Below are 25,718 nucleotides of genomic sequence, written 5' to 3'. Positions count from 1 at the left end.
TTAGGAAGGGAGGTAACAAACACTTCTCACCCCCAGTGCTGGTGGGGTACTAAGTCCCTTTGGAAGCGGGAGCATAACAAGAGGCATGGACGTGAACCACCCCGCCTTACAGCAGGGTGCATTTAGTACCGATGCGCTTACGCCATCCTCAAAGGCGAGTCATAGCTTGTTCCTGTGATGTGGAGCTGGTCTGGCACCCTCTGGCCACCTCTGGTACTGCTCCTTACCACAGTCGGTTTATCTACTTCTATAACTGGGAAGGCCACTGCATGAAAAGCAGCAAACAAAAATCCCAGAGGCCCTGCAGTTGTGCCTGGACAGACATTAAACACACACCTATAAATGAGACACGGTAATAGCTGGGCAAATAAAACCCAAAGCTACACCTAAGGGTTTCTGTCCTATTGATTTCTTGGCTGCTTAACTGCAGAGGTTTGCACTGGACTCCTCACAAATTCTCATCCAACCTCGACTGCTCCAAATGAGCTGCTGGTCTGTCCTCTTCATTCTCTTCATTGCTCCCAAACTACCAGGATTAGATTAGAAGGGAGGACCTATCCCATGTCCAGTCTCTCTAGCCAGACACACAGTTTAGTCCTCGACTGGCTGAGACCTTGGCTTTGCAGATACAGTTTTCAGGATTACAAAGTGCACAGCATGGTCAGTTAGCAGCTCTCAGGTGAGGGCAGTTTCTGACCAAGGAGCCCAATTGTTTGCAGCTGCCACAGCCACAGCGTCACACAGAGCAGCTGCTTGAGGGCTGAAGACAGGGTGAACTGGCTGTCCTAACCCCAAAGCAAGAGACCAGAACTCACCCCCTGCCACCAGCTGGCTATCACTGTAACAGATTCACAGGATCTAAATGTCTGTGAGAACCAAGAATGAACAAAATGCTCTTAAGATCCCCCTGCTCTTCCTGCTGCCAGGTTCTCCCCCAGTCCTACTCTGGAACAGTTTCTGGTGCACAGGAATGATGGCCACAAGCTATGCCAACCTTACAAGTAACGAGGGGCAGTGGTGGCAAGTTCCCAATGCCACCATTCCCCACACCTGAACAGTATAAACAGGATACTCTGCTCTGTCACCCCAATCCAGGGCTTCTGCTTCAACTTCTGGAAGGGCTGGGATGCAGACACAGGGAGGACCTTGCAGGACTGAAGCACAGCTGGCTCCTTGCACTTCTCCACACATCAAAGGCTCAGCAGACCAGCACTCACCCCAAGGGAACATCCTTCCATTGACACCCCTCTTTTGCCTGACCCAAAGCCTGCCTGCACACAGTGACAGCAGGATTGCCTGAAAAACTGACTCATCAGTTCAGCCTCCTCTGGGGGCTTGAGTACAATGCACAAGTGTTGGCACGCACTTTCACAGCATCTCAGAACTGAAAACAAATAAAGCCCAGCTGTGTACAGTATTAAGACTGATTTGTCAGTTAAAACCCTCTGAAGACTGTGAAAGCTTCCACCTGCTGCCCTTCTACCTCCAGCTCTCCAAAGCCAAGAACATCTCTCCCAGCTTTGTCCATGACACAATGCCCTCATTCCAGACAATGCTGCAACCCCAGTGCAAGCCAAGCTGTGGACAAATCAATGGATATGACTAAAAGGGAGGGAGACAAGAAGCCTGTAACAACAGATGCTTTGCAGAACATCATAACCTTTTAGGCTGCCTTCCTCCTCCACTAGAAATCTGCTTTCTACAAGCAGTATTTCATCTTTAACCACCACCTGAAGCTACCTAAGGTCTCTCTCAACAAACACCACAGGACAGGTATTTGGTAAAAGAGATGTATATTTATTCACTTTACAAAGAGGGTGGTATTTAGTTGCAACAGCTCCATTTATAGACAAATATATTATTGTACATTGTAGTGGTGAATGGCTCAAACCTTTACTTGTTTTGCTCTTAAAAACGTGTTTGCACCACTTCAGCTTCCGTTAGCTGAGCAAATAGCTGTCCTTGTTCTGCCACTGAAAGATTAAAAATCCATAAGAAAGGCATAGCTCTGTGCTATGTATTCACAAGCATTCACCTTCTCCTTTCCCTGTGTCACTCCCCTCTCCCCACCCAATTCAACTTGGTCTGGCCTCTGGGTTAGCATTAAACTTATATACAGCCTCCATTAAAACAAAATCAGGAGCCAGTGATAGTTCTAATGTCCTTTTAAAGCACAAGAAAATTCATTGATTTATACATATAAAAGTCTTGAGTTCAAATTTGTTAAAAAAAAAGGAAAAATCCATTTTTGAGTCAAGTTGGCATTTACATATTGCCAACATATGGCTAAGCCAATGAAAGGGGGGAAAGAAAAGAATTTCAGGACAGAATTTAAATATTACAAAAATATCTTTTTTTTTTTCTTTTTTCAGTTTCCTTTAAAAAAAAAAATCAGAAGGGTGCCCACTTGCTATTGCTAACTGAAGCATGGAAAGAAGGTATAGACCAGTTGTCTTTGATCCTGGAATATCTGAAACAAATTCAATGTAAAGCTGAACCAAGTTTCCCACACAAACAGCGGTGGCAGATTTATTTCACTTGAGATACAAATGCATGTCCACATGACAGGCATAATCTGACCAGGAGGTGGAGGAAATGTTTCTCTAAGTAAGCGCAGGGAAGGAGGGCGAGAGAAGGCTGGCACGGTTAAACATTCTGGATTCAGAAATGCAGTGCCCCACAGGTGCCTCTGCACACAGGCTGTGCAATGCTCTGCACTCCTGATATGCAAGTGCAGCATCTTTCAGCAACAGGATCCAGAATCAAAGAGCTTGGTGGCCCACTTGTTCAAACCGCTAAAATTACTCTTTCGTGCTGTTACTCTTCTTCACTTTCGTTTTCTGGCTCCAAATCAGAATCACCATTGATTTCCTTTTCAACAGTCATGTCTTGTTCATCAGATTGCTCCTCTTTTTCTTCATCTTCATCCCAGTTTTCCTGGGGGAAAAAAAAAAAAAAAACCAGAAATGTTTGAACCTTTGTCAGTCACACCATTTCTGCTACAAGCAAATGGGAGAAGATGTGGTCCAACTCCACTTACGTCAGAGTCTTTATCTGCAATCATCTCATCATCTGAGCCTTCCTCCTCTGAGGACTCTGCAAAAAGAAAGCAATCTCTCAGTCTGGGGAACAGGCTTTAAAATGTCATTGTACAAACAAAGTCCAGTCCCATGTGCTGCCAAGTGTTCAAACTGTGCTATTTCCATAGCAAAACTGATTCTACCTGGAGATGAGGTAACCAACACCAGTTAAGAGCAGGTCACTCCTGTTACCAGTACACAGGTGAAGACGCAGTAGGAAAAAAGCCAAACTGGAAGTACACACTCACACACAATGGACATCCCCTATATTGATGTCCTGCTGACTCAAATACAGCAGTGCCTTCACTGTATCTACCTTAACACAAGGGCAGGTAACATTAGAAATTTTAGGTTACCAGGTAAGTTAAAAAAGCACACTGGATTTCCAATTCACTGATTTCTTCATTTGTGAAGCAAGGCTGGGAGGGAACTAAAGGAGATAAAAGGAAGGCAAGGAAGGAGTAACTAAGTACGAGATGTCTACATCATTAGCCACTGATTTTCCTGCCATGGACATCTCCGAAAACCCCTCAATCTGCAGACTGTACAGTGGTAGATAAGCACAGGTGCATGATGAACAGCCATCAAGTGTGGGCTGTCATGTGAATTCAGGAGATGAGCTACACTTAGCATGTAACACTTACCATCCTCATAGACCAGCTTTGCAGTCTGATTAACCTCCGGTACATCCTGAACTGTTTGTGATGCTGCAACCTAAATGGAATTTGAAGATTAGCCTTACATTAAATGATATGTTTCAACCTTAAAAGACAACAAAACTCCTAACAATGTAAATGAAAGCTACGTTAAGGGCAGCACACATGAATTCACTTACGGTACTGGTTTAAGAGCCAAAAAAGTACAAATGACATAGTAAAATCAGAGAGGCATCTGCTCCAAAGTGGCCCAGTACCTCCTATTTACTCTTCTTTCAAATTCTATGGGTGAGCAGACACACTTGACAGGACAAAACAGTCCCAGTGAGCAGCGACTGACAGGACGGTCAATTAATGGCCTGCTCTGAGCATTACCAGCATCCCTGAACAGCAGCTGCATTAAGGTGCCCAGGACAAATCACATCAGCTGCAATCCCAACAGGAAGTCAAACAACATCTCTGCACATCCCATGTTATGTAGCTTACCTGGGTGACAAGAATGAAGAGTCTTCCATGCAGACGGGAAAGCTTTTGCAAAGTTTTTACTCTGCTCTCCATCAACTGGTATAACATTCCCAGCTGAGGAATAAGGTCTGGCAACTTGGGAGAAGAGACAGATGAAAAAAAAAAAATGATGCTGTTAACAAACACATCCCAAATGTTTTTGTTTTTTAAACTACTTTTGTATGTTTGGAGCAAGCGACACTTGCTTACATTATTCTAGAAAGAAGGGAGAGCTGAGGAATCACCTGCAGCCTGATCAATTAACACTTAGCCACGTTTAGAAGTATCATCTACTTTTAAAGCATGGCAGTTCTTAGCCTCCTTCTCCTTCCCAGTCTGTGCCACACACAGGGGCAAAGCACTGTTCAGAAAGCTGTGAACATACAGCAGTGTCCCAATGCAGCCTCAGCAATGGGTGCAAGTTCTGCTGCTCAGCAATGCTATAACAAATGGCAGAAAGGACTGACACTGCTCAAAGGTCTCTTTCTTAACCCAGCAAGAATCTTGCATCCATCACTTGTAAGGCAAGGCTGGACTTCAATCCAGAAGCTACAACATTACTTCCTACCCTGCCAGCTTTGGCACACCCTTACCCTATAAATCTGGCCATGCCCAAGACAGCCTCAATATGAGCATTACAAGAACAAAGAAAATTTAGTTCTGTAAGATCTAGTGACACAGGCTAGATTAGTCTTTGGCAGTAATTTTGTTCCCTCTCACAGATGTGACGTAACTTATCTTAGTTTGACTTTGGGACGGCTATAATTATGTCAGGAATGACTGAGACAAACAATTTATCAGCAATGTGCAGTAGGTTCAGCAAAAGTCATGTAAGCAAAGCTCTCTATACATTGATTTGGGCAATGCCATATGCAGAGAGCAGGAGACTATTCAAGAAAGAAAATACATTTATTTAAGCATTTAAATGTAGTTCTACTTAAGTGCATGGGCATGAATGAAAATTACTTACTGTGGAAAGGTAGGATGCATGTACAGTAAAAACAGACTTCAGCCATCGAACCATTAGTGAGGCACTGGAAAAGAGAAATAAATTATATCCAAGAGATACCGCCTGAGAGATACCCATTTCACATCCTAGATGCTAAATAGTTCTATATAAAGTTCCTCTTTAATTAGAGAGCAAGATAAATGCTCTCTGCAGATGGAAATGTAAAGTTTGGCTATCCTCACAAGGTATGCAAGTTATTTGTTAGGAAAGGAACAGACATTTCAGTAAGGGACTAAACTAGGCAAGCTCAGGGGTCTGTGCTTCTGAAATCTTTTATGGATGGTCCAAATGAATAAAAGATCAAAGCATGCTCCACCTACTATGAGGGAATTTATATTTAGAAAAAATAAACTCAAACCCAAACCAACCCAACCCCCACAACTCAGCACAGCCCATATCAACAAAGCTGTCCTTATGGCAACATAAGAAGATAGAGGGGGAAGCTGGTTCTGTTATTAAACACAACATGAAGAGATGTCTAAATACATTTGATAATTACACAAGCTCTACACCTGAGAATTATTTTATTTATTGATCAGGTAAATAATATAAACATTTGGGGCCTTCAGTGAATTCTCAGGGTTACGCACTTATTTCAGGTATCCTTTTCCATTTTTATTTCACTTTAGCCACCCTGACCAAGCACTGCTTTAAGTGTTTAAATTCCTCTTTTCACCTTCAACAAGGTGAGTTTTTACCTCCAGATGCTGCAGTTTAATTGCAGTTACTATGAAAATCTATCACACACGTGGCAGGAGGGACAGTAGCACACACATGAGAAGTTTTAGGTGAATTGAATGTAGCTGAGCTGTCTCTTACCTGTATGGGTTGCCTTGCAATCTCTTTGTAAGCTAAAAGGACAAAAAAAACCAGTCAGCAATAAGTAACAAGCATGATGAATTTAAAACCCCAACATGAGATCATTTGACAGCCTCAATACTGGAGCAGAAAGTTCTCCAGGCATTTGAAGTATGCTAGGATTAACCACTGCCAGGCTCCAGAAAATTACACTGCTGGCTCTACCACCCTCTAACAGGCTGGTAACTTGCAGAAGCTGGGTTTCAGTATTACAAGAAAGCTGGAACTTTTAATATGCAAAATATCCACTGAAGCTTAAACCTGGCAGGAATAAGTAGGAGGAAACTTCTTACTTTTCATCTCTGTTAATCTGCTTAGTAGAGCAGTTGTTACAGGGTAGAAAAGTTGGGGAAACAAGTGAAGAAAGCATCAGGTAATGGCCATTTCACACAACAAGTTTCAAGCTTGGGAGAAGACAGTTACACAAAGGTCTGACCATCCACTGAGATTATAGAGCTAAACATGTGCCTTTAAGATTCCCTGACAAAGGTCCCAGGGAAGAAACACAGCATCTCAGTAACATAAGCCTAAGAAGGTGCTGCAAGACCAAACATTCAGCACCAGGCCATCTGCATAATTCAGTTAAGATCAGTACCATTAAAAAAAATTATTCTTATTTGTGGTAAGCACATTAAGATAGAAATCAAAAAAGAAATTGAACCATTAACTTATGCAACAGAACATCATTCACATAACAAGAGATACTAAGCAACGTTTGGTTTAAAAAAGTAATGTCCAGTCAAGGCTAATCATTAAAGTATTTCTGTCCAAAGAGTTTATTTAATATCACTGAATAAGCAGTTCAGAAGCCAAACCCCTTTTAAATTACTACTAAGTGATGTTCATAGTTTAAGTACAGCAAAATGGACTTTCTGATGCTTCGAATTATTGTCCACATTAGTAGTTGAAAAGAAGTTGTAATGGTGATTGTTTGCTGTGGACTAAACAAGCTTTTGTTTAATCTCTTCCCTTTCTTTTCCCACATAATCATTTAAGATAGTAATACATAATCTAATGCTCTTCCTAGCTTTGACAGTGACACTTGGTCCTTTGGTTAAGCTTCAGCCAGAAAAGATAAGAAGTGTATCAGGGATAAATTAAGGGATAAATTAAATTTCAGTATTCCTACGGCACCAATCCCATTTCAAAAATAAAGAGCCATATCCTGGATATCAGTAGATGGAAGGCAAATGTGGCTTGTATGACAGTACAAGAAGTGCAGGCTCTCTTACCTCATGCAGCAGTGGAATGACAGCATGTATAGGCATTCTGGCTACTGTGTTTTTTACTATATTTTCTTTCCTTGTGTTAAGCACTTTCTGTTAAAATAAAAAAATATGATTAGAGAATAGTTCAGCTTTAATATGTGTATGGGCAACCAGCAAAATCAAAAATTCCTGCCTGTTATCTCTCTTCCTACTCCACTGCTTTTATGCTGAGGATAATGACCAAAAGATTTGCTATGAAAAGGAGTTTCATTTTCCAAGTCAGGTACAATTAACGAAGTAGAGGCACTCAATAAACCCATCTAAAACAATCGAGCATTGCCTTTAGTCCACCTAACCCATGTTAAAAATTATGCATTACAGACACATGAAAATCTCTCTTGAAATTTTCTGACTTCCATAAATAAATGCCTTTTACTAGCATCTGTGACAAGAAATTTCTATTCAGCATCAAATTCCCAACACTTCTCTGCCCCAGTACTATTATGTCCAAATGCAAAGATAAGCTTTTCAAGTGAAACTTGTCATCAATTCATTTTTCAAACAGTACCTGCCTGAAAAATGTACCCTCAGGAGACTAAGCACAGATTATGCTCCAGTCCAAGCTAAAGGGAACAGAGGTGCATTGGTAGCACCACTTGTAAAACATCTGAACTGTGACATAACAAATTTATCATAAACAAAGCGCCTCAAAGACCAGGGACTGACTCAGAAAGAAAGGCAGATAACAACAGAAAAGTAACACCAATTCATAATAGCATTGCCTTGAGCAACAAATCAGCAAAAAGCAGCTGGGAGAAACAACAGGCTCTGAACTGTTCAGCCTTCCCTGCTTTCAGGGAGGCTCCCCACCAGTCCCAGTGCACAGACTGAACAGCACACATTGAACTTGCAAGACTTACATTTAAGATTTCTGCATCATTGCTTTCCAAGCCCTGGACCAGCAGCACAGCAAAGCTGTCTGTTTGGGGAAGGCCACCGGGAGTTTTGACTTTGCTCACATCAATATCCAACGCCCCAAGGCGCTCCTCGATGCTCTCCTGCAGAGGGGAAATAAGGAGAATAAGGGGAAATAAGAAATAAGGGGAAAATAAATAGCGCTGTCTCAGAGTGGTTTCTCACAAATGTCAGCTGAAAGCAAAGTACCTAACTTAGAGCATTCCCACTAGTTCTGCTGGAGAAGAACACAAATTTTGTGTATTCTTTTAAATGCACTGAGAGAAGATAGCATGAGGAAACAAAGGCAGATGAAGTTTTGGCTGAAAAGTACTAATCTATCTTGGCATAGGGAGCAACAAGTGTGTGACAAAGTTCTGCAACAAGCTGGCAAAACCACAGGCAAAGTACAGAGGGCATGAATGAAAGAAATGTTTTGAGAAGGGGAAATCTCTTTCATACAGAAAGATGGTAACATTAACCTTTCTTCCACAACAAACAAAGCAAATCCAAGTTCACCTAAAGAAGGTATAACGATAATTTACGATTCTAGTTTCTCCAGTCTTGCTGAGTTTGAAATAAGAAGCCCTTTACCTCTGTCTCTCCTGGTTTCCTCTTGTTTTTCTTTTTCTCCTTTCCCAAGGCTGGAGTTTTGACAGCTGTACTATGTCCTGGAATGCCAGGTACTAGAACTTTGGCGTCCGAGTTCACCACAGGTGTCTTTACCTGGCACACAGAGAGAACAACATTTGCATGAACTGCTGGCATCCTGAGCTTTCTTCCTATTTAAAATACAGATTTTATTCTGCAACTCTCACACAGCCTGACACAACCCATTTTCTTGACATAAATATTAGGCAAATCCAACATATTTAAGAGAATTAATAACATCAAGAAACAGACAGTTCTCATAATTACCTAAAGCAATGGTCTCTTGGGAATTACCTGTGAACCACTCTTCTTACAAGCTTTTGCTGTAACATTCCCAGAACTGTTTGTATCCAACAACAAATGCTTGGATGTTTTGCTGGCAATAGATACCACCTGTGCTAACATTCAGCTCCATAAAACCACATGCAGATTAATTCAGCATCCACTGGAATGCAATAACTGACCCAGAAAAGCAACACAATGTAACAGCAAAAGGTAGTCAGTATTCCCTTCAATCCCAACTCTCCTCTTCTAGGGATTGCTCAAATACAGAACTCAGCTGTCTGAATTAGGCTGTGACCACGGTGACAAAAAGAGACACCTTAGTTTATACCAAACAAGCTGAGGTACCATCTTCAATGAACACAAAGGAGATGGAATTCTGTATTTAACAACCAAATGCTCCCCTGACTGACAGAGAATGTAAGGCAGTATGCCACTTCCAGAATATCAAAAATGCATTCTCTGCTACTTCCAGAACATTTCTTTAAACCATAGCACTTCTATCCAGGCCTTTTTTTTGAAGTGATAAAAGTATAATCTACTACACTGAATAAAGCAACTTCCAATTTCCAAAAAGTTTATTTTCTGCATCAAGAATTTTACCATAGAACACCAGTGGTGATAAAATACTGTGCCCTTAGCTCACCATACTCATCACTGACCTTTTCCCCACAGGGCATGCTCAGACAGCCAAGAGAGATGTGTCTTCACTGGAATTCAGCAAGAAGCGAAACCAAGATGGGTATCATCACTGCATGCCACAGAGACCCTGCACCTGGCCCTGCAGCTCAGCCCTGCTACCCACCAGCCCCAGGACTGAGCAATCAGCACAAAACCCTGCCTGGCTGATGGAGCACCAGCTCCAGCCCTGCTACCCACCAGCCCCAGGATTGAGCAATCAGCACAAAACCCTGCCTGGCTGATGGAGCACCAGCTCCAGTAGATAACTGAAGTGCTGTCTGCTCACTTCACTGATATTCCAAGCATTTCAAATCTTCAAGGCCTTGAATATGCACAATGATTAAGAACTTTACAGCCTGTCTCTAAACACCCAGGGGATCCTGCATGAAAGAACACAGTGCCAAGTGGCCTCAGTGGACACTGCTGCCATGCAAGTGCCAAGCTCACGTTCCCAGGTCCCTGTGAGCAGGAACACATGAAGGCCACACCAAGAAAGAGCAAAAAGGACTTGCCCATTAAGGTTACACTACATTTTATTTAGACTCGAAAACAAAGTCATCCCACGCTCCCCCCAAACCATCAGGGTCAAAGAGGTTGTACAAACCAACAGACTCCAAGGGAAGGACTGATCTTAGGCAGAAAAACCCCACCAATCAATTCTGTCTCTCAAGCAGATCTGCTGGGTTACAGGAGGGCCACTGTGTGCTCTCACACATGCCAGGACACACACACAGGAACCATGAAGATCTCTGTGCCCACACCTGCCTGAGTGCTATGGACATCTATAGCTACTTCTGCAGCTCTGAACAGGTCCATCCAGAAATCCAATCTCATTTTAAGAGAGCAGTGAATATTACCTGCTTCATTTCTGAAGTAAAACAAGAGAAGCAACAAAACCACACTTCATGCAAAGCTCACCTTTGTTACAGCAGCATCTGTTTTAAGTGACAACACTTTCTGGATGTCCCGTACCAAACATATGTGGGATTCACTGGTGTTCAAAGACTAGGAGAACAGGAACAAAACCAGTAAATATATTTGACACTCACACCTGCGATTCATTATGCTACTGAAAGATGAGAATAAATTCCAATGGTATAAATTAATGTTTTTTTCACTCTAGAATAGCAGCTCCTTTGCATATCTCTATACTCTCCAAGGACATTTACACAGCTAAACTGGGACTGAATTAAAACAAGTTTCTAATGGCCTAACTCAGCAAGAGCTGAAATGGCAAGAATCAGTCAGCAATGGCATAAACCTGCACTCCAACTGAAAAAATGAAAGAATACAAATCACCTTTCCAAACAGCTTGGGGGCAACAGTCACAGCTCCCAAAACAAGGGCAATGATATATGTTTTGTATTGTTATATCACTTCAAAACAGTAAAAATAAAAATAATAAACCCCAAAATTTCTCCAACTGGAAGCAGCATGAAGTGCATATTACAGAAGGCAAAGCCTCTCTGTTAAGTTTTACATACCACTTTCTCTATGATGGGCTGTAAGGAGTTTCCATACACCAGCAGCAGAGACTGTTTGTCTGTACAAAATGCAGCTGCTAGAATAGGGACTGGCTTCGGTGTGGAGTCCCCATCCCCAGGTGTTGCTATCTGAACGGTACAGTTTGATGTTAAGGGTTTTTTGCAATAACTGAAAAAAAAAAGAATTAAAAAATTTCAAGATGTTTAGCTTGAACACTTCAATATCTTGCACATCGAAGCATCATTCATTAGCAGGTCCTCAGCAAGCTCAGCCATTTTACACCTTTTACAGGTGGCTGAGGCACAGACACACAAAATCTGGGTTAAAGCCACACATAATACCAAAGTGCAACACAGTTCCCAACAAGTGAGTTCCTCAATAACATGCCCAGTAACCCAAGACAAAGAAGCAGCTGGAATCTGGTTCACAAGCATTTACGAGAGCTTAAAGGCAGCAGCATAACAAAACTGAGCTTTGCCTTGCAGTAACCCCAGACCTTTCCTAAAGACACCCTCCAGGTGAATCCTAACTTACCCATTCAAGATATGTTCAAATAAATGCAACTGCCCATCTCTGCACACAACTGCTAACTTCACAGGCTGAAAGAAGGCACAGTAAGAAGAGTTTCATTAGATCAAAGAAAAACCCTGCTGGAAGTTCAGGACATCAAGAGACAGCTGTATGGCTACAATTTGAACTTTTTCAGTATTTAAGAACATGACACTAAATCTGAAAAGAAGATCAAAGATGTAATCACTCAGGAACATTCAGTACAAGTGTTAGAAGATTACTAAAATAACTCACAACTGTACTTTATCACTGGTAATATGCACTGAGTTAAACAGTTTGCACAGCAGCAGACATATGTCTAGAGGCACAGCTCTGCAAAGGCACTGACTGTGAATATGCTTAGAGGAAAGAAACTGAGATGACTCCTCTGAGAAACCAAATGACAAGGGTACATTACTGAATCCTCTCCAATACATGCAGGAAGAGGGAACTGGAAATACTAGAAAAATATAGCATGAAATACTGCTCTGAGAAATGGAACTTAAAGGCAGCAGGAGAAAAACGTTTTAAATAATTATGGGAATAGCTTGTGAATGTGTTTCACATTCACACATTTTTCAAAAGGCAACCACTTTGAAAGACTTGTGCTGTTAAAACTGAGAGACTTGCAAATGTACACTGCTACTTTAACTCATTCAAGGCTACTTAATTCCAAATGCAGTTACACTGCCAAAAACACTTGAAATCAGAAATAAACCAGGACCATACCCAATTTTGTGTTTTTCTTTGCTGCTAAGTTCTAACAACCATTTTAATTACTAATTTGTTCTAAATAGGAAGCAACTGCCATTTCTGCCATCACGAAAAACATTTCTGAAAAAAGCTCACTGAATTTGCAGTTAGTAGCTTTGAAAAGGAGCATTTCAAACTACCAGCTTTACAAATGCACCTGTAATAAATATTCTTAGACCCATGAATTGCTATTTGGAACTCATCTCTGCATAACAGAACCCAAAAACAAAACAAACCTCTTTCTTTACACCCTTAAAAGGAAACTGATGTGATAAGTGAAAATTGCTGAATATATTTGTTTACAAACTATTGCTCCTACCTCTTCTTTGACTTCTGATACAGTCAGGTCCACAAAAGTTGGTTCATCTGTTACTGTGAAAGACATCACAGCATTCTTTTCTTTTCTATCGGATCTGATTTGCCTGGAAGACACAAAAAGCACACATTATTTACCACAGCACAAGCAGCATTCTCTCCCCCAAACAAGCATTACAAAGCCTATAAATCACTAGTAAATGTGGTGGTATCTCCTATCTCCAAAAGCACCACACTGACATTTCAGTGTTCAGTTTAGAAAATGTTCTAATTTCTAAGAGCAAAGTAACTCCTAAGAGAAATTGAGCAAGAAAACTTTGCATAAATCTTACAAGTGCAAAGAACAAGGAAGTTTATTACACAGTATATTCTGGCACACACTAGTGATACAAATGGCACCTGGAAGCATGCTCAGACACAGCCAAGGAAAATCTCGTCTTCACTCAACAATCAGTGAGTTGAAACCACCAATAAAGAGATCATCACTGCATTCCTCCAGAGTGCCCCTTCTGCTTTACCTTGTTTAATCACTATCACTTGATGGTTCTATGCTCAAAACTGATCAGGCACAGATGATGAAAAGCTTACATACCACACACTCAATAATCGGTCGTGTATAGCTCCAGACAAGAAATAAAGTCCTGTAATTCCATCAAAGGGTTTACTTTCATTTGTAGGTTTCACTGTGGTAAACATTAATGATGACACTGATGTAGCATGGCCTGTGAAATGCTAAGAGAAAAGACAGGATCTTTCCATGGTTGTCATAAGCAGTCATATGGCAAAAATCAAAACATTAGTTAACAAACATTAGGAAAGATTCAAGCGTTACTAAGTCAACAAGGACAGCTCAGTGGTTTTTAACAAGTGATCAGTTTCCTTGCATTTCTGTACATCAAGGAAGCTTCTTCTGCCCTGCCAGATATTTATCAACATTTTAAAACTTAAATGGGGAATCAAAGGCAAATTCAGTGGGACTAAATCCATGCAAAAGAAATGGCATCCACCTGTACTGCTGTTACTGTCACAAAGCATTCCCCTCTGCCCCCCCAGCTTTCCACTTCAACCTTTCCAATGGAATTAGATTCAATTGCATTCTCAATTTAAACAATGGACACACGAGTGCTGACACTAAACTTGGGCAACACACCACCCCCAAGGGCCCCCCAAAATTGGCTCTTCGATCTACTTTTGCAAATAGTGGTTTTGGTCATTCTAGAATGCAGACATACATGGTAGCTGCCATGTGCCAGCAAGCCCACAGTAACAGCACATGTTACACACTCACCTGACAGGAGATTCAGAGACTATCCCTGTCCTGTCTGCTAGCAGGCAAGAGAACACGGCAGCATTCACGGATCAGCTAAAGCATGGCCATTTGCTCAATGTCTGAGCCCTGCTCAGGGAACAATAAGGAGTTGCTCCTATGCCTTCCAACTGTTTCAACAGCAAAACTGATAATGCCATCAGTTACATGAAGTTTAGCAAGGAAACTCGAAGGCTTTGTGGAGGGACTCATGTTAAAACCCATGCCAGCAGTAACTGATACGGTGGTGACCAGAGATCTCCTGACAGAAGGGTATCAGAGAGGGACCCAGTTAAAAAGAACAGCATCCATCTTTCTCCTACAGCCTTGAGAGAGGATGCTGGCAGCATGCTCAGAAACAAAAATTTAATGTCCTCATTCAATTCTCAGCAAGTAGAAATCACAGTTTAGGGTACCATCACAACAAAAATGTCCAGCAATCCCAAAACTGCTGATTGTATCCTCACACACAGTGAAATGTTTTAGGTGTCTGATCAGGAAACACGAGGTAGGTAGTGTCACCAATCAAGAAGGGCATTTTTTTGCACCTAGTTTAACAGAGGTACTTACTCTGTAGACTTCTTTGGTCTCCAAGTCCCACAGTTTTATAGTTCTACCAGCTGACAGCAGCATTTTTCCATCTGGACTGATGCATAGACAGGTGACACTGCTATTGTCGCCTTTCCACTTACTAGAATTTGGATGGAGTTTTTGTACAAAAGGAGAAAGATGGAGAAATAGAAAAAACAGTATTCATTAGGATAATCTCAAAAGCACCATGATGGAAAATTTAATGTAAAATTTAAAAACCAGTGATTTAAGTAGTCAAGAAGTCAAAGCTATTCTGCTTCTGCACTTCGCCTTCAAATTAATTTACAAAAAAACACAACTCAAAAATATGAAGTTATTCAATACTGAACTGTTGACTTCTTTTTTAATACTTGCTTATTCTGTTCTGAATTCCTCTCAAAGTTTTCTGCTTCTGAAATTAGGGCAAGAAGTGCCATACCATTTTCAAGACTTCTCTATTCACCAACCCATTCAAAAAAGTCTTCTCAACACTACAATTCAGAGTTTCAAAGCCTATTCAGTTACTGACCCTCCTCCCAAGTCTCTGAAGCCACTGACAATAAAAAACTTCACCTTAATATTTTGATTGTAAACAGCCTTCCTGGAAATATTTCTAAATAACTTTCACATGCCCAAGCAATTCTTCTTCTGTTTTCTAAAACAGGGATCATTTAGTGTATCACTTTTGATAGAAGCTGGAAATTTTACAGCCCACAAATGTGGACAACACTGTACCTTACAGAGAGTATGACAAGATTTTGTATTCTCTTCAGAAGCCAAGATCATGACTTAAGAATTTAAACCCTTCATTAACGTAAACCAAGAAGGTATTTTTAAATGTACTAAAAAGATGAGTCTAAACTAGACTTCAGAATATAAAGTACAGCAAAAATACCTTGGTTTGCACTTTGGATATTCATTATATAATTTTTACAGGAAAGAGTTTTAAGCAGGATCTCATAAAGGACATGTCCAGAATGCCTCCAAATAGTCAAGAGTATTTAAGACATGAAAAAGCTCCAGAGGGACAAGAAGTCATCCAGCATGTTTCAGTCTAGCTCTCTACAACACCTTGTCTTGCCTCTTCAGCAACTCTCTCTTCCCCAACAGCTTGTCCCTCTGCCAGAGGTTTTATGTGTGCTGCACACACCTCCTGAAGTGGCCCTATGGAGTACTCCTACAGTAGTGGGTTTCAATTCCCTTCCTAGCAGTCCATACCTCTATAGGAACATGTCTAGAAGCCTGCAAATCAAATTTAAAAAATTTAATACCACCTCTCTACCCCAGGAGCAACCATCCTGATTTCTCTGTGGGTTGCACAAATAATAATTTCTGGGTCCTGACAGATGTTAAGGAATGCAGGCACCCTCATGTGTACATTGGGTGTGAGTAATTGATGTGGATCATTTGTTCCTTCTGGTAGGCAAAACTTTAGGAGAACTGATTTCTTCTACTTTTTCCAAATCAAGTTACCTTAGGTAGGACTCATAACATTAACACAGAAAATTTTCATGTAAAAACCATGATGTTACATTTCTCATGTACTTTCTATCTATACATTCTGGGATGATTTTCTGTTGCCATCTTTAAAATTAAAGAACACAATGCTTCAAATTACATTTCATAACCACAGTCCCCCCACACCAGGTCCCTGGTATGGGAGGGGGCAGAGGGAAACATCCAAGAGGTATGGCAGCAAAAACTCTCCCTTTTCCTGAGAAAGCAGCATGGCTGGGACACATCTCCAGTACTTGTACATGAACACACACACTGTGGGATACAAACAGGGTGAATGAGAGGTCCGTGGGCAGCTTCAGAGCTTTGATCTCACTGGATTCACAGAACAACAGTGGGATGCCTTGCAAGATAAGGACCTTTAGGAAGGCACTTGAGCAATGACATGCCAGGAAAGCAAAAAGAAGAGAGGTTTCTCCAGAGAAAAGCGTAGCACAAATGCATGGAACATTCCTTTGAAACAGGGAAAGAACATAAATGCACAGAATAATCCAGGAAACAAGAGGGAAGGTTATACAACAAATCCACCTGGAAACTATGTCCAGGCACTGAAAGGTCAAAAAAAGTTTCTGGGCACATCCAGCATAGAATTACAAATCATGTCTAACCAACCTGATTGCCTTAATGAGACAATCTCCTTGGCTGATGAGGAGAGACACATTTAAGTTGTCAAAAGCATTGCTGAAGCCAAGGTCTCACACATCCTTGCAGCCAAATTGGAGGTATATAGCCTGAATGGATGGTCTCTAAGGAAAGCAGGATCAGGCTGCACCACTGAGCTCAAACAGTTGTGATCACTGGTATGAAGTCCAGCTGGTGGCCAGTCACTGGTGTTACTCCCTCAAGGACATCCCAATACTGCTTAATATCCTCCATAACTGCCCCAATCTCCATTAATGATCTCAGGACAGGACAGAATGCACACCTAACAACTTCACACTCAATCCCAAATTAGGGAGAGCAGTTGATATTCTGGAGGACAGGACTGCTACTCAGGGGCATCTCAGCAGACTTGAGAAGAAACAGGCTGTCAGAATCTCAAACCTGAAGAGGACAACATAAAGTCCTGCAGGTTGGGGACAAATAGCTAGAAAGGAGCTTAGAAGGAAAGAGACTTGCAGTCCTCACAGTAAAGCTGAGCAGGAGCAAGCAGGGAGTCCTTGTGGCAATGAGCTCAGCTGTGTATGATCTGTATGATCTGCACTAGCCAGAGTGCTGTCAGCAGGTCAAGGAATGGGACTCCTCTGCTCTGTGCAACTCCTGAAACTGCACCTGAGCACTGTGTTCAGGGGAACAGGACACAAAGTCACTGACATGGTGGAGTAAATCCAGCAGAGGGCCACGAAGACACCTCAGGGACTAGAGCACATAATGGAAAAGGGAAAGGTGAGGGAACTGGGAGTGTTCAATTCTGATAGAGAAGGCTAGAGGGAGATTTTACAGCCATCTTCTGCTACTTTACACAGGGTCTTAACATATTACAACCTAAGGATGCATCTCTTTACCAGGGATACCAAAGAGGCTACTGATGAAGGGCTGCCTGCAGTGCCCATGCCAGCCTTAATAAAACCAGGAGCACTGCAGTAATAACCAACAGTGGGAAATATCACAAAAAAAGAAACAACATCAAGAGAAGGATCAATGGGCCATCAGTAGCCTTTTATTGAAGAAAGGGAACCAGGATTGTTAATAGAAATCTTGGTTTCTTCTTTTAAGTTTAAGAACAATTTGACTTTATTACAGAAGAAAATAACTGCCTACACCAGACATTTTGTTACTCTGCACTAAGCTCAATTTTGCTCAACAGTACTTTTAACAGTAGCAGCCTGCTCAGACAGCCAAGTGGAAGTGTCCCCACTGCACATCAGCAGAAAGCGAAACCAAGTGGGTTATCATCACAGCAAGGCCCGTTGAGCAAAGCTGGGTGCATGCAGCAGGTTCTACTGGAATGAGATCTTCCAGTATCTACTCAAGGATTTTTTTTCTAGAATTTAGATTTTTCAGTATTTAGTGGGACTTTTAGTCTTTAAGTGTCACTAAAAGTTAGCATGGAGGGATCCAAACCCCTCTCAGAACAGTTTCACATAGCCTTTCCAATACACAGAGGAAGATACCTAACTATGACAACTATGCTGTCATTCCTTAGTAAAACCACTTCTGATCTCAGAAAAGTAACAGCCAACAGTCACTTTGTGGGCATGAAGCCTGCAAAGCGGAGTGCAGCATTTCCAAAACCCGCAAGGGAGAAAACACACAAAAGCAAGCGTAAAAAAAATTCTAAATGTTTAGAAAAGCAGCGCTACTCACCACTTTACTTTGCAGGTCTGTGTGTTCCATTCCACAATGTGTTTGTCATCTGAACAGCTATACAAGCAGCAGCTCTCTTGATGCCATCTCACACAGTTTACTCTACTGTCATGACCACCATCCTACAGAAGATAACATAGGGTCAACTCACTGGAGTAGTCTTGACAACTGAGTCTTCCCCACACCAAGTATGTGAACAAAGTGCTTTTGAGATCTAAATTCCAATCACTGGCATCTTAAAGAGTGTGTGTGGTTTCAAAGAACATACACGACAGTTATATAAATGGAGGATATTTCACATTTTGGTACATACACATAATACATAAGTATTTTGGCTTGGCTTATGGAGCCTAGAGGAGAGAAGACGTTGTCTACAGTTTCCTCACACAGGGAAGCAGAGGGGCAGGCACTGATCTCTTCTCTCTGGTGGACAGTGACAGAACCAAAGGGAATGGCAAGAAGCTGTGTTTGGAGGGAGGGACTTAGGATGGATATTATGAAAAGTTCTTCACCCACAGGGCACAGGCTCCCCAAGGAAGTGGCCACAGCCCCAAGCCTGCCAGAGCTCAAGAAGCATTTGGACCATGCCCTCAGGTGCACGGTGTGACTCCCATGGCTGTCCTGTGCTGGGCCATGTAGAAGACAGTCCATAAGATAATCTGATGTGTATGTCTCAAACACTGACAGCCAGACTGCCAGGGAACCAACCAAGGACTGCTGGTAAGAACACACTGTGGGAAAGAACAGGATGTGGCTGGAGGAGGGTGCCATGCAAAGGTAGGGCAGCACTTTGCTGGTCCATCCTTGTTCTGGCCCCTGATGAACAGCACAGCACAAGCACAGGCAAGACTCAAGAAGTGGGCCTGGGCTGTTGACAAAAGGCACCCCCAGCAGGGGGGGATCCAGACCACCAAAGACCTCCCAAAGCCCTCCAGCCCATTTCCAGAAAGGTCTAGAGCAAACTGCACATGGTAACTAATTCTCATAGAAAGTGACAAACTCTGCTCCAGGGTGGGCAGAGCTGGTCTATAAAAAATGCTCCCACAAAGCTTGAGCGATGGATGACCCAGACACTGGACACCCCCCTCAGCTGGTTTGATGCTGGAGCCAGGACTGGTGACTTTTCTTTCTTCATTCCTTTCTTTCTCTCTCTCTTCTCTTTTGCCCTACCCTTTATTCAAAATCCACTCCTGTGCATTTATATTAAAGACACCAATTTCCACGCCAAGTGTATAATTCACTGATACAACTTTGTAGATTTTGTGGCGCCTGTGTCTTTTGTGATTCCTTTTTTGACCACAAGCACCTACACACCTGCATGCTCCCTTCAGTTTCAGGGTGGGATGCTACTGGACAGGAGACCAATTTTGTAGATCCCTTCCAAAAAAAAAATTGTCCTGCCTGCTGTTTTTATACACACAGCCAAACAAAGCTAACTGTGTGAAATCTGCTCAAAGGAAAGAACAGCCACAGGTGTCTTGCTGAAGTCAGATCCAAGTGCCTCCTTCCTTAAGGACACTCAGAGGTGAGTAGCCTTCCCTTTGTATTAGCATTCAGGAGCAGACTATCATCAAACCAGAAGACCCCTTAAGCAGTATCACTTCTCTTAACAACCAAAATCTCTGCAGCTCCAAATATAACCTTGAATTATTTATGAAAATATTTAATGGAGTCTATTTCACTATTTGGATTGTAATAGCCTGCTCAGATTACTCCCGAAGGTATTGATGCAAATGAACTTTGAGCAAGACAAACTACACTGCAGCAAGACATTCTGTTCAATAAAGATAGATGAAAGTAACGTCTCTTATTTTAACAGGAATAATCTTTTAATTCAACCTATATGTAAAAAGCAAAGTACTCATAAAACCTGCTGTCTTCTATGGAAAAAGAGTGTTTTCAAACAAACTACAACTACACTTTTCAAACACAGTTTTTCCATGTAATGGAGTTGATATTCATTAGTCACTGTCACTTGCAAGCATCCTAATTCTCAGAAATTACTGCTTTCTCTAAATTCATGTATGTTTATCACCCAACCTACAACTCTGAGTTTAGAAGCAAAATACCCAAGTGTCTCAAAAGTATTGCACAGCCATTCATATGGATTCATTTTGCTTGTTATGTAACCCACAACTAAAATGGAGCTGCTTGGGAGTTCGGAAAGGCAAAATTAAAGTCGCTGTGTATCATTCAAAAAAGATCATGTGCTGAGAGCTCAAGAGCTTCCACAAGGGAGGTAAATTTACAGAAGAGTCCATCAGTGTGACAACTTCCCAAGCATTGATGAGTTCTCTGTCCTTCCACAATGCCATGCAGGAACTGACGGTATGACAGTCCCACCAAGGATTTAACTCTCCAGAGAGGAATTTCATCATTACTGTTATTTTTAATGGAAAGTAGCAAATCCATGGACAGTGTTACAATGTTGCACTAAATTAGAAACCAAGATTTTTTGGCCTAAACTGACTGAAACCATCAGTGTTTGGTAGCATGTGATGAAGAGTGCATTACTTACTAGCTTGCTCTGTAATTCTCCTTTTACTGTGCTGTACAACAAAATGCTACCAACTGCTGTACCAATAGCCAGGATATCTAACTGCGTGTCCACTTCTCCTCCAACTTCAGACTTCCGTTTTTTCCTCTGGGGGCCATCCTGGAAAACCAAAAGAGAGAAACTGTGAAATAAATCAGTCTGACTGGCTAATCTCAGTGTTAAAGCAGAGGGAAGAAAAACCTTAAGAGAAGTTTGAGATCCAGACAGCCAGCACAAACACCAATGAGATAATGAACACTGAAGTGTACACAATCCTAGAAATTCATCCTGTACTCCATGAAAAAGGGTAACAAACTTGCTATGAGTCACTTGGAAACACCTGGTATAGGCCATTTTGCTACCACCCCAACCACATGCATGTGGGCAAAAAAAACACATTGAAGATTTTTACAAATTTCCTGTCCCAGAGGCAGAAGTAAAGATTAACACATTCAGAATACTTCATCCACAAAATGGAAACGCTTAATCATGATCAAATCATTTTTTCTCAAAAGGTAATCAAAAGAGTCTTGCAAATCTGAAGCATTCATAATGCTTCTTACAAAGAAAGTGCTACCCCATTCCACAAGGGGAAGTCACTGGGATTCAAAGGAAAGTGCTCTGGCCAAGTCCTGTTGTCTGCACCAGAGGTCCTCAGATGATCAGAAAATTCATAAGTCTTCACACTCTTGCTCTGCAAGTGCTATCAGCCACCTCAAGGAGGGATTTCACTTTGTCTCCCTTAACCAAAAATTTGAGAATGTAGATCACTGGGAAGGGAAGAAGGAATAAAACTGGTTCTTAAACACATGAAACTAAAATAAAGAGGGTAGAAGAAGTCATCATTTTCATTCTCACTGGGTTAATCACTAATTGCAAACACACAATAAAAAAAGAAAATAAAAAACTGTTCAAGGACACGAAAAGAAAAAAAATCACCAATGTCACTGATCAGTTTTTAAACTGGACCTTGGTAAGTCTCCTTACATTTGTTACATCACAGCAAAGCATTCTCCCCAGTTTAAAAATTACACACATGCTAATGCTTCTCTGCACAACAGATCTATTTTCACTGACAAGCAGCCTGAAGAAGCCCAAGGAGAGCGATAAAATGTGAGCAACCAGCTCTGTTCAGGTTCCATGTGGTGTAGCTCATCTGTTTTACAACAGACATGACACAGTGAAGACAAATCATTTCTACTCAGGTCCAGAAATATGACAATCAGGATGTGGCAATTTTCACCACAAGTAAGATATTAAAGTTTGATAGTGAAGGATAAATATTTTGGTTCTTTGAAGCAGGATTTTCTATTCCTTCTGTATTTAACAGAGCTAACACCTTCTGCAACGACAAGTGTTTTACCCATGCTGCAAAGCAAAACCAAACTTAATAACAGACTTTATTCCCTTTCCTTGAATAAATCTTTCAACTAATTTTTTTCTACCTCCATTTCAGTTTGCTATAGCAAATTTCCCTAGAACAATTCAAAGGCACAACAGAACTCCCACAAGTACAGAGTTAGGAAAAAGGGTCAGGGTCAGGAAAAAGCAACGGGCAGTGAAGGTTTCTCCAGTTTTTCTTCCACATGCATTTCTTTACTGACTACCCCTTATCAGCAATATGAGGGGAGCACTTTATCAGAAAGTTCTGCATGAAGAAATGCCAGTGGAAAATTCAGACACCTGTTAACATTTGAGATGATGAAAAAAAAAAAAAAACTTCAAGAACTTAAGAAAAAATCAAACTTCCCTACCCTACATTAAATTAGTACACAGAGCAAATGACAACTGCCCTTAACATCCATGTGGGATTCACTTGTGCATCAGGGTCTTAAATAGAAGAGCACACTGTTATCATGGACAGGACAGGATAAATATCTGCTTCCTTGTCATTTGATTTCTTTTTCAGATTTATGGAAACTCAAGCTTATTTAGAAATCCTTCAACTTTGCCTGAAAAAGCACAATATTTTAATTAGTAGAGATGATTAAAAGAAATTACTTGAAAAGGAACTGTGCACACATTTTTCCATAATGTTCTTCCCTGACTTGATAAGCCACTGAGACTTTCTAAACAGAAATCTGCTTTATGTGAAATAAAGCACCTAGAACACTGAAATGGGGAGAAATCTAAAGGTCTGGACACTTGACAGTGACAGAGCAGTTGCAGCTTGTTAGGAAGAGAGTGGAAGAAGGTGTTTTGGATGTTGGAGGTGCACTCTTGCACAAGACACCCCTGCGTGGAGCAGGAGGTGATGAACGCTGCACACAGGAAGCACTGACTGACACTGGAAGCACGTGGGCAGGGAGCACCCCAGTAAAGGCAGCCCTGCATCAGCAGTTCCAGAGGCTGCAGTTCAAAACGTGAGTTCTAATATTCCCCTACAACACATGGCCTCCATGAACATGGCAGCAGTCCAAAACATACTGAGTTTAAGTGTAATTTGGCCAAACACCATTTATAGCTACCTACGAGATACTAGAACTGCCTAGACAGATGTCAACTCTCCAGCAACAAAAGACTAAATAACACCAGAAAAAACACATTTAATAAAATGCTTTTGGTATAACTATCCCAGTTTTAGTTCTACAGCTCAGTCTAAGAGAAAAACCCAATGACTTTTAAAGGTTTTATGGCACAATTATTGTAAGAAACAGTATGTTTCCCAGCTCCACTTTAAAATGGACTAGCTTTAGAGCAGGGGACAGGATTCAAACTACTGGAATAACTAGAAAGCCCTGAGAGGTGGCTAAGGTTACTTTCAAATAACCTTAAACCAGTTTAATTTCAAAGACCTGTGTGGCTTAAGAGTGTGTCTCTAGAAAAGGTTATTTTAAAAAACGGTTTTAAAACCCTCTCAGAAACTTCCTGTGCCTGACTTAGGGCACCACAGCAGTGCAGTGTGTCTAGTTTAGTTTTACTTCATACAGGACAGATTCACCCCATTTTCATATGCCAGTTTCAGTGAACTTAGGAGCAATGAACCTATACAGCTTTGCAACTGATGAACGGATCGTTTTTACTGCAAAGTTCTATGACAAAGGAACGGGTTCAGGCCACCTAAAACTGACTCTTTCTACTTCATTCTTCACGTGTCATGGGAGTTTTCAAAGCTGCTCAACTGAGCAGAACAATATTGCCCTCCTTTGGGTTGATAATGCATGTTTTATGCCTTTTGAAACAGCCTGAACAGCATTTCAAATACACTGAAATGCTGATATACTGAAACACACTTTAAAAACCCCTCCTTAGTTCTTATGACAAAGGGGCTGGATTTCACATACTTTATGCAGGTTTTGCATTCTTTTTTTCTCAGGAAATGGTATATTTCAGCTAAAGAATTACTTCAACATAAAGAAGACCAAAAGGTACCCCAGCACACACTCCAGATATTTTCAGGTCCAGTGTTCACCTGAGGCGACGTTAACTGAAACTTGATCCAAGGTGGAGAACATCCAAGCACTCCTGATGCACGCTGTGAATAAAACTACTGAACACCTTCTTGCAGGATTCCTGGACTCAGGAAGATGAATCATAGACAGCGTAGCAGCTTGCACGGGAGTACTTCCAAGGCTAAGGAAGTGTGGAGAGATCCTGCCTTTACCGGAGAGGGAACTAAGGGGGTGCACAGCAGCTGACCCGCTCTGCAGCATCGCCTTTTCAATTACTCAAGACGTGCCATCAATTAACATACCTCGCTCCTTCAAGGAAGGCTTCTTCCACGCAGATAATATGAGAGACAAATGGTCTTCAACAGTCAGTGCTTCTGCCGAATTTTTGTTTTAAAAAACCACAAAACTAAGCCTCCAGCGCCGCCTCCCCCACCGACACGTGAAATTTGCCTTAAACAGCGCAATCCTAGGAGGGAGAGCAGCTCCCCCCGCGCCCCCCCCATCCCAGGGGGGGGACACACGTGGGCATCCCGCACACCCCGGGACCACAGGGAGACGGGACGGGTCGGTGCCCGAGCCCGGCGGAGCTCCGGGACCCTCACCCCGCTCGCCGCGCCCCCGCTCCCCGGCCCGCCCGGCCACATGGCGCCGGGAGGGCGGGGTGAAGCCGAGCGGGCCGCGGCCACGCGTCAGCGCTGCTCGGGTCGCCGCCGCCGCCATCCCCATCCCGCTCCTCACGCGTGTCCTCCCCCCGCCGCCTCCCCGCTCGCTCCCCTCACGCACCTTGCTGGGGGGCTGCCGCGCACCGGCCGGGGCCCAGGCCAGGCACGTACAGGCGGCGCTGAGGTGGGCGGAGGGCACGTACTCGTGCTGCAGGCGGCTACCGGCCGTGTCCCACACGCGCAGCCGCCCATCGGGCCCGGCCGAGGCGAACAAGCGGCACCCGCGGGGGGAGAAGGCGCACGGAGAGGCCGCCATGGCGCGCGCGCTCCCCTCGCCTCTGCCCAGCCCGCCCCGCGCGGCGCATGCACCGCCCGCGTGCTCGCCTCGCGCGCCTGCGCCGCACGCCCCGATGACGCCAGGTAGCGTCATCGGGGCGTGCGGTGC

At 42.4% G+C, this 25,718-nt stretch overlaps 1 protein-coding gene and 3 non-coding genes across 4 annotated transcripts; all 4 read right to left on the bottom strand.

Annotated features, from left to right (window-relative positions):
- Nucleotides 1-1,776: 1,776 nt before the first annotated feature.
- On the bottom strand, nt 1,777-25,622 carry WDR43 (WD repeat domain 43). The gene is made up of 18 exons (XM_036380766.2): nt 25,395-25,622; nt 21,202-21,339; nt 18,684-18,805; nt 14,862-14,982; nt 13,578-13,717; nt 12,990-13,092; nt 11,903-11,967; nt 11,368-11,536; nt 10,802-10,888; nt 8,864-8,995; nt 8,236-8,373; nt 7,340-7,426; nt 6,069-6,100; nt 5,211-5,274; nt 4,223-4,336; nt 3,725-3,794; nt 3,041-3,096; nt 1,777-2,937 (listed from the first exon to the last, which is right to left on the bottom strand). The coding sequence occupies exons 1-18, from the start codon at nt 25,587-25,589 to the stop codon at nt 2,818-2,820; spliced, it is 1,953 nt and encodes a 650-aa protein (XP_036236659.1). The 5' UTR covers nt 25,590-25,622; the 3' UTR covers nt 1,777-2,817.
- Nucleotides 9,881-9,959, bottom strand: LOC118685783 (small nucleolar RNA SNORD53/SNORD92). The gene has a single exon (XR_004980040.1). It is a non-coding gene; the product is annotated as a small nucleolar RNA SNORD53/SNORD92 (small nucleolar RNA).
- Nucleotides 13,393-13,476, bottom strand: LOC118685775 (small nucleolar RNA SNORD53/SNORD92). The gene has a single exon (XR_004980032.1). It is a non-coding gene; the product is annotated as a small nucleolar RNA SNORD53/SNORD92 (small nucleolar RNA).
- Nucleotides 18,203-18,280, bottom strand: LOC118685774 (small nucleolar RNA SNORD53/SNORD92). The gene has a single exon (XR_004980031.1). It is a non-coding gene; the product is annotated as a small nucleolar RNA SNORD53/SNORD92 (small nucleolar RNA).
- Nucleotides 25,623-25,718: the final 96 nt, after the last annotated feature.

The sequence above is a fragment of the Molothrus ater genome, chromosome 3 (assembly GCF_012460135.2).
Source record: "Molothrus ater isolate BHLD 08-10-18 breed brown headed cowbird chromosome 3, BPBGC_Mater_1.1, whole genome shotgun sequence".
NCBI classification, from domain to species: Eukaryota; Metazoa; Chordata; class Aves; order Passeriformes; family Icteridae; genus Molothrus; species Molothrus ater.
Note: the sequence above shows the minus strand (reverse complement) of the source record. Positions and strands in the feature narration are given on the sequence as shown.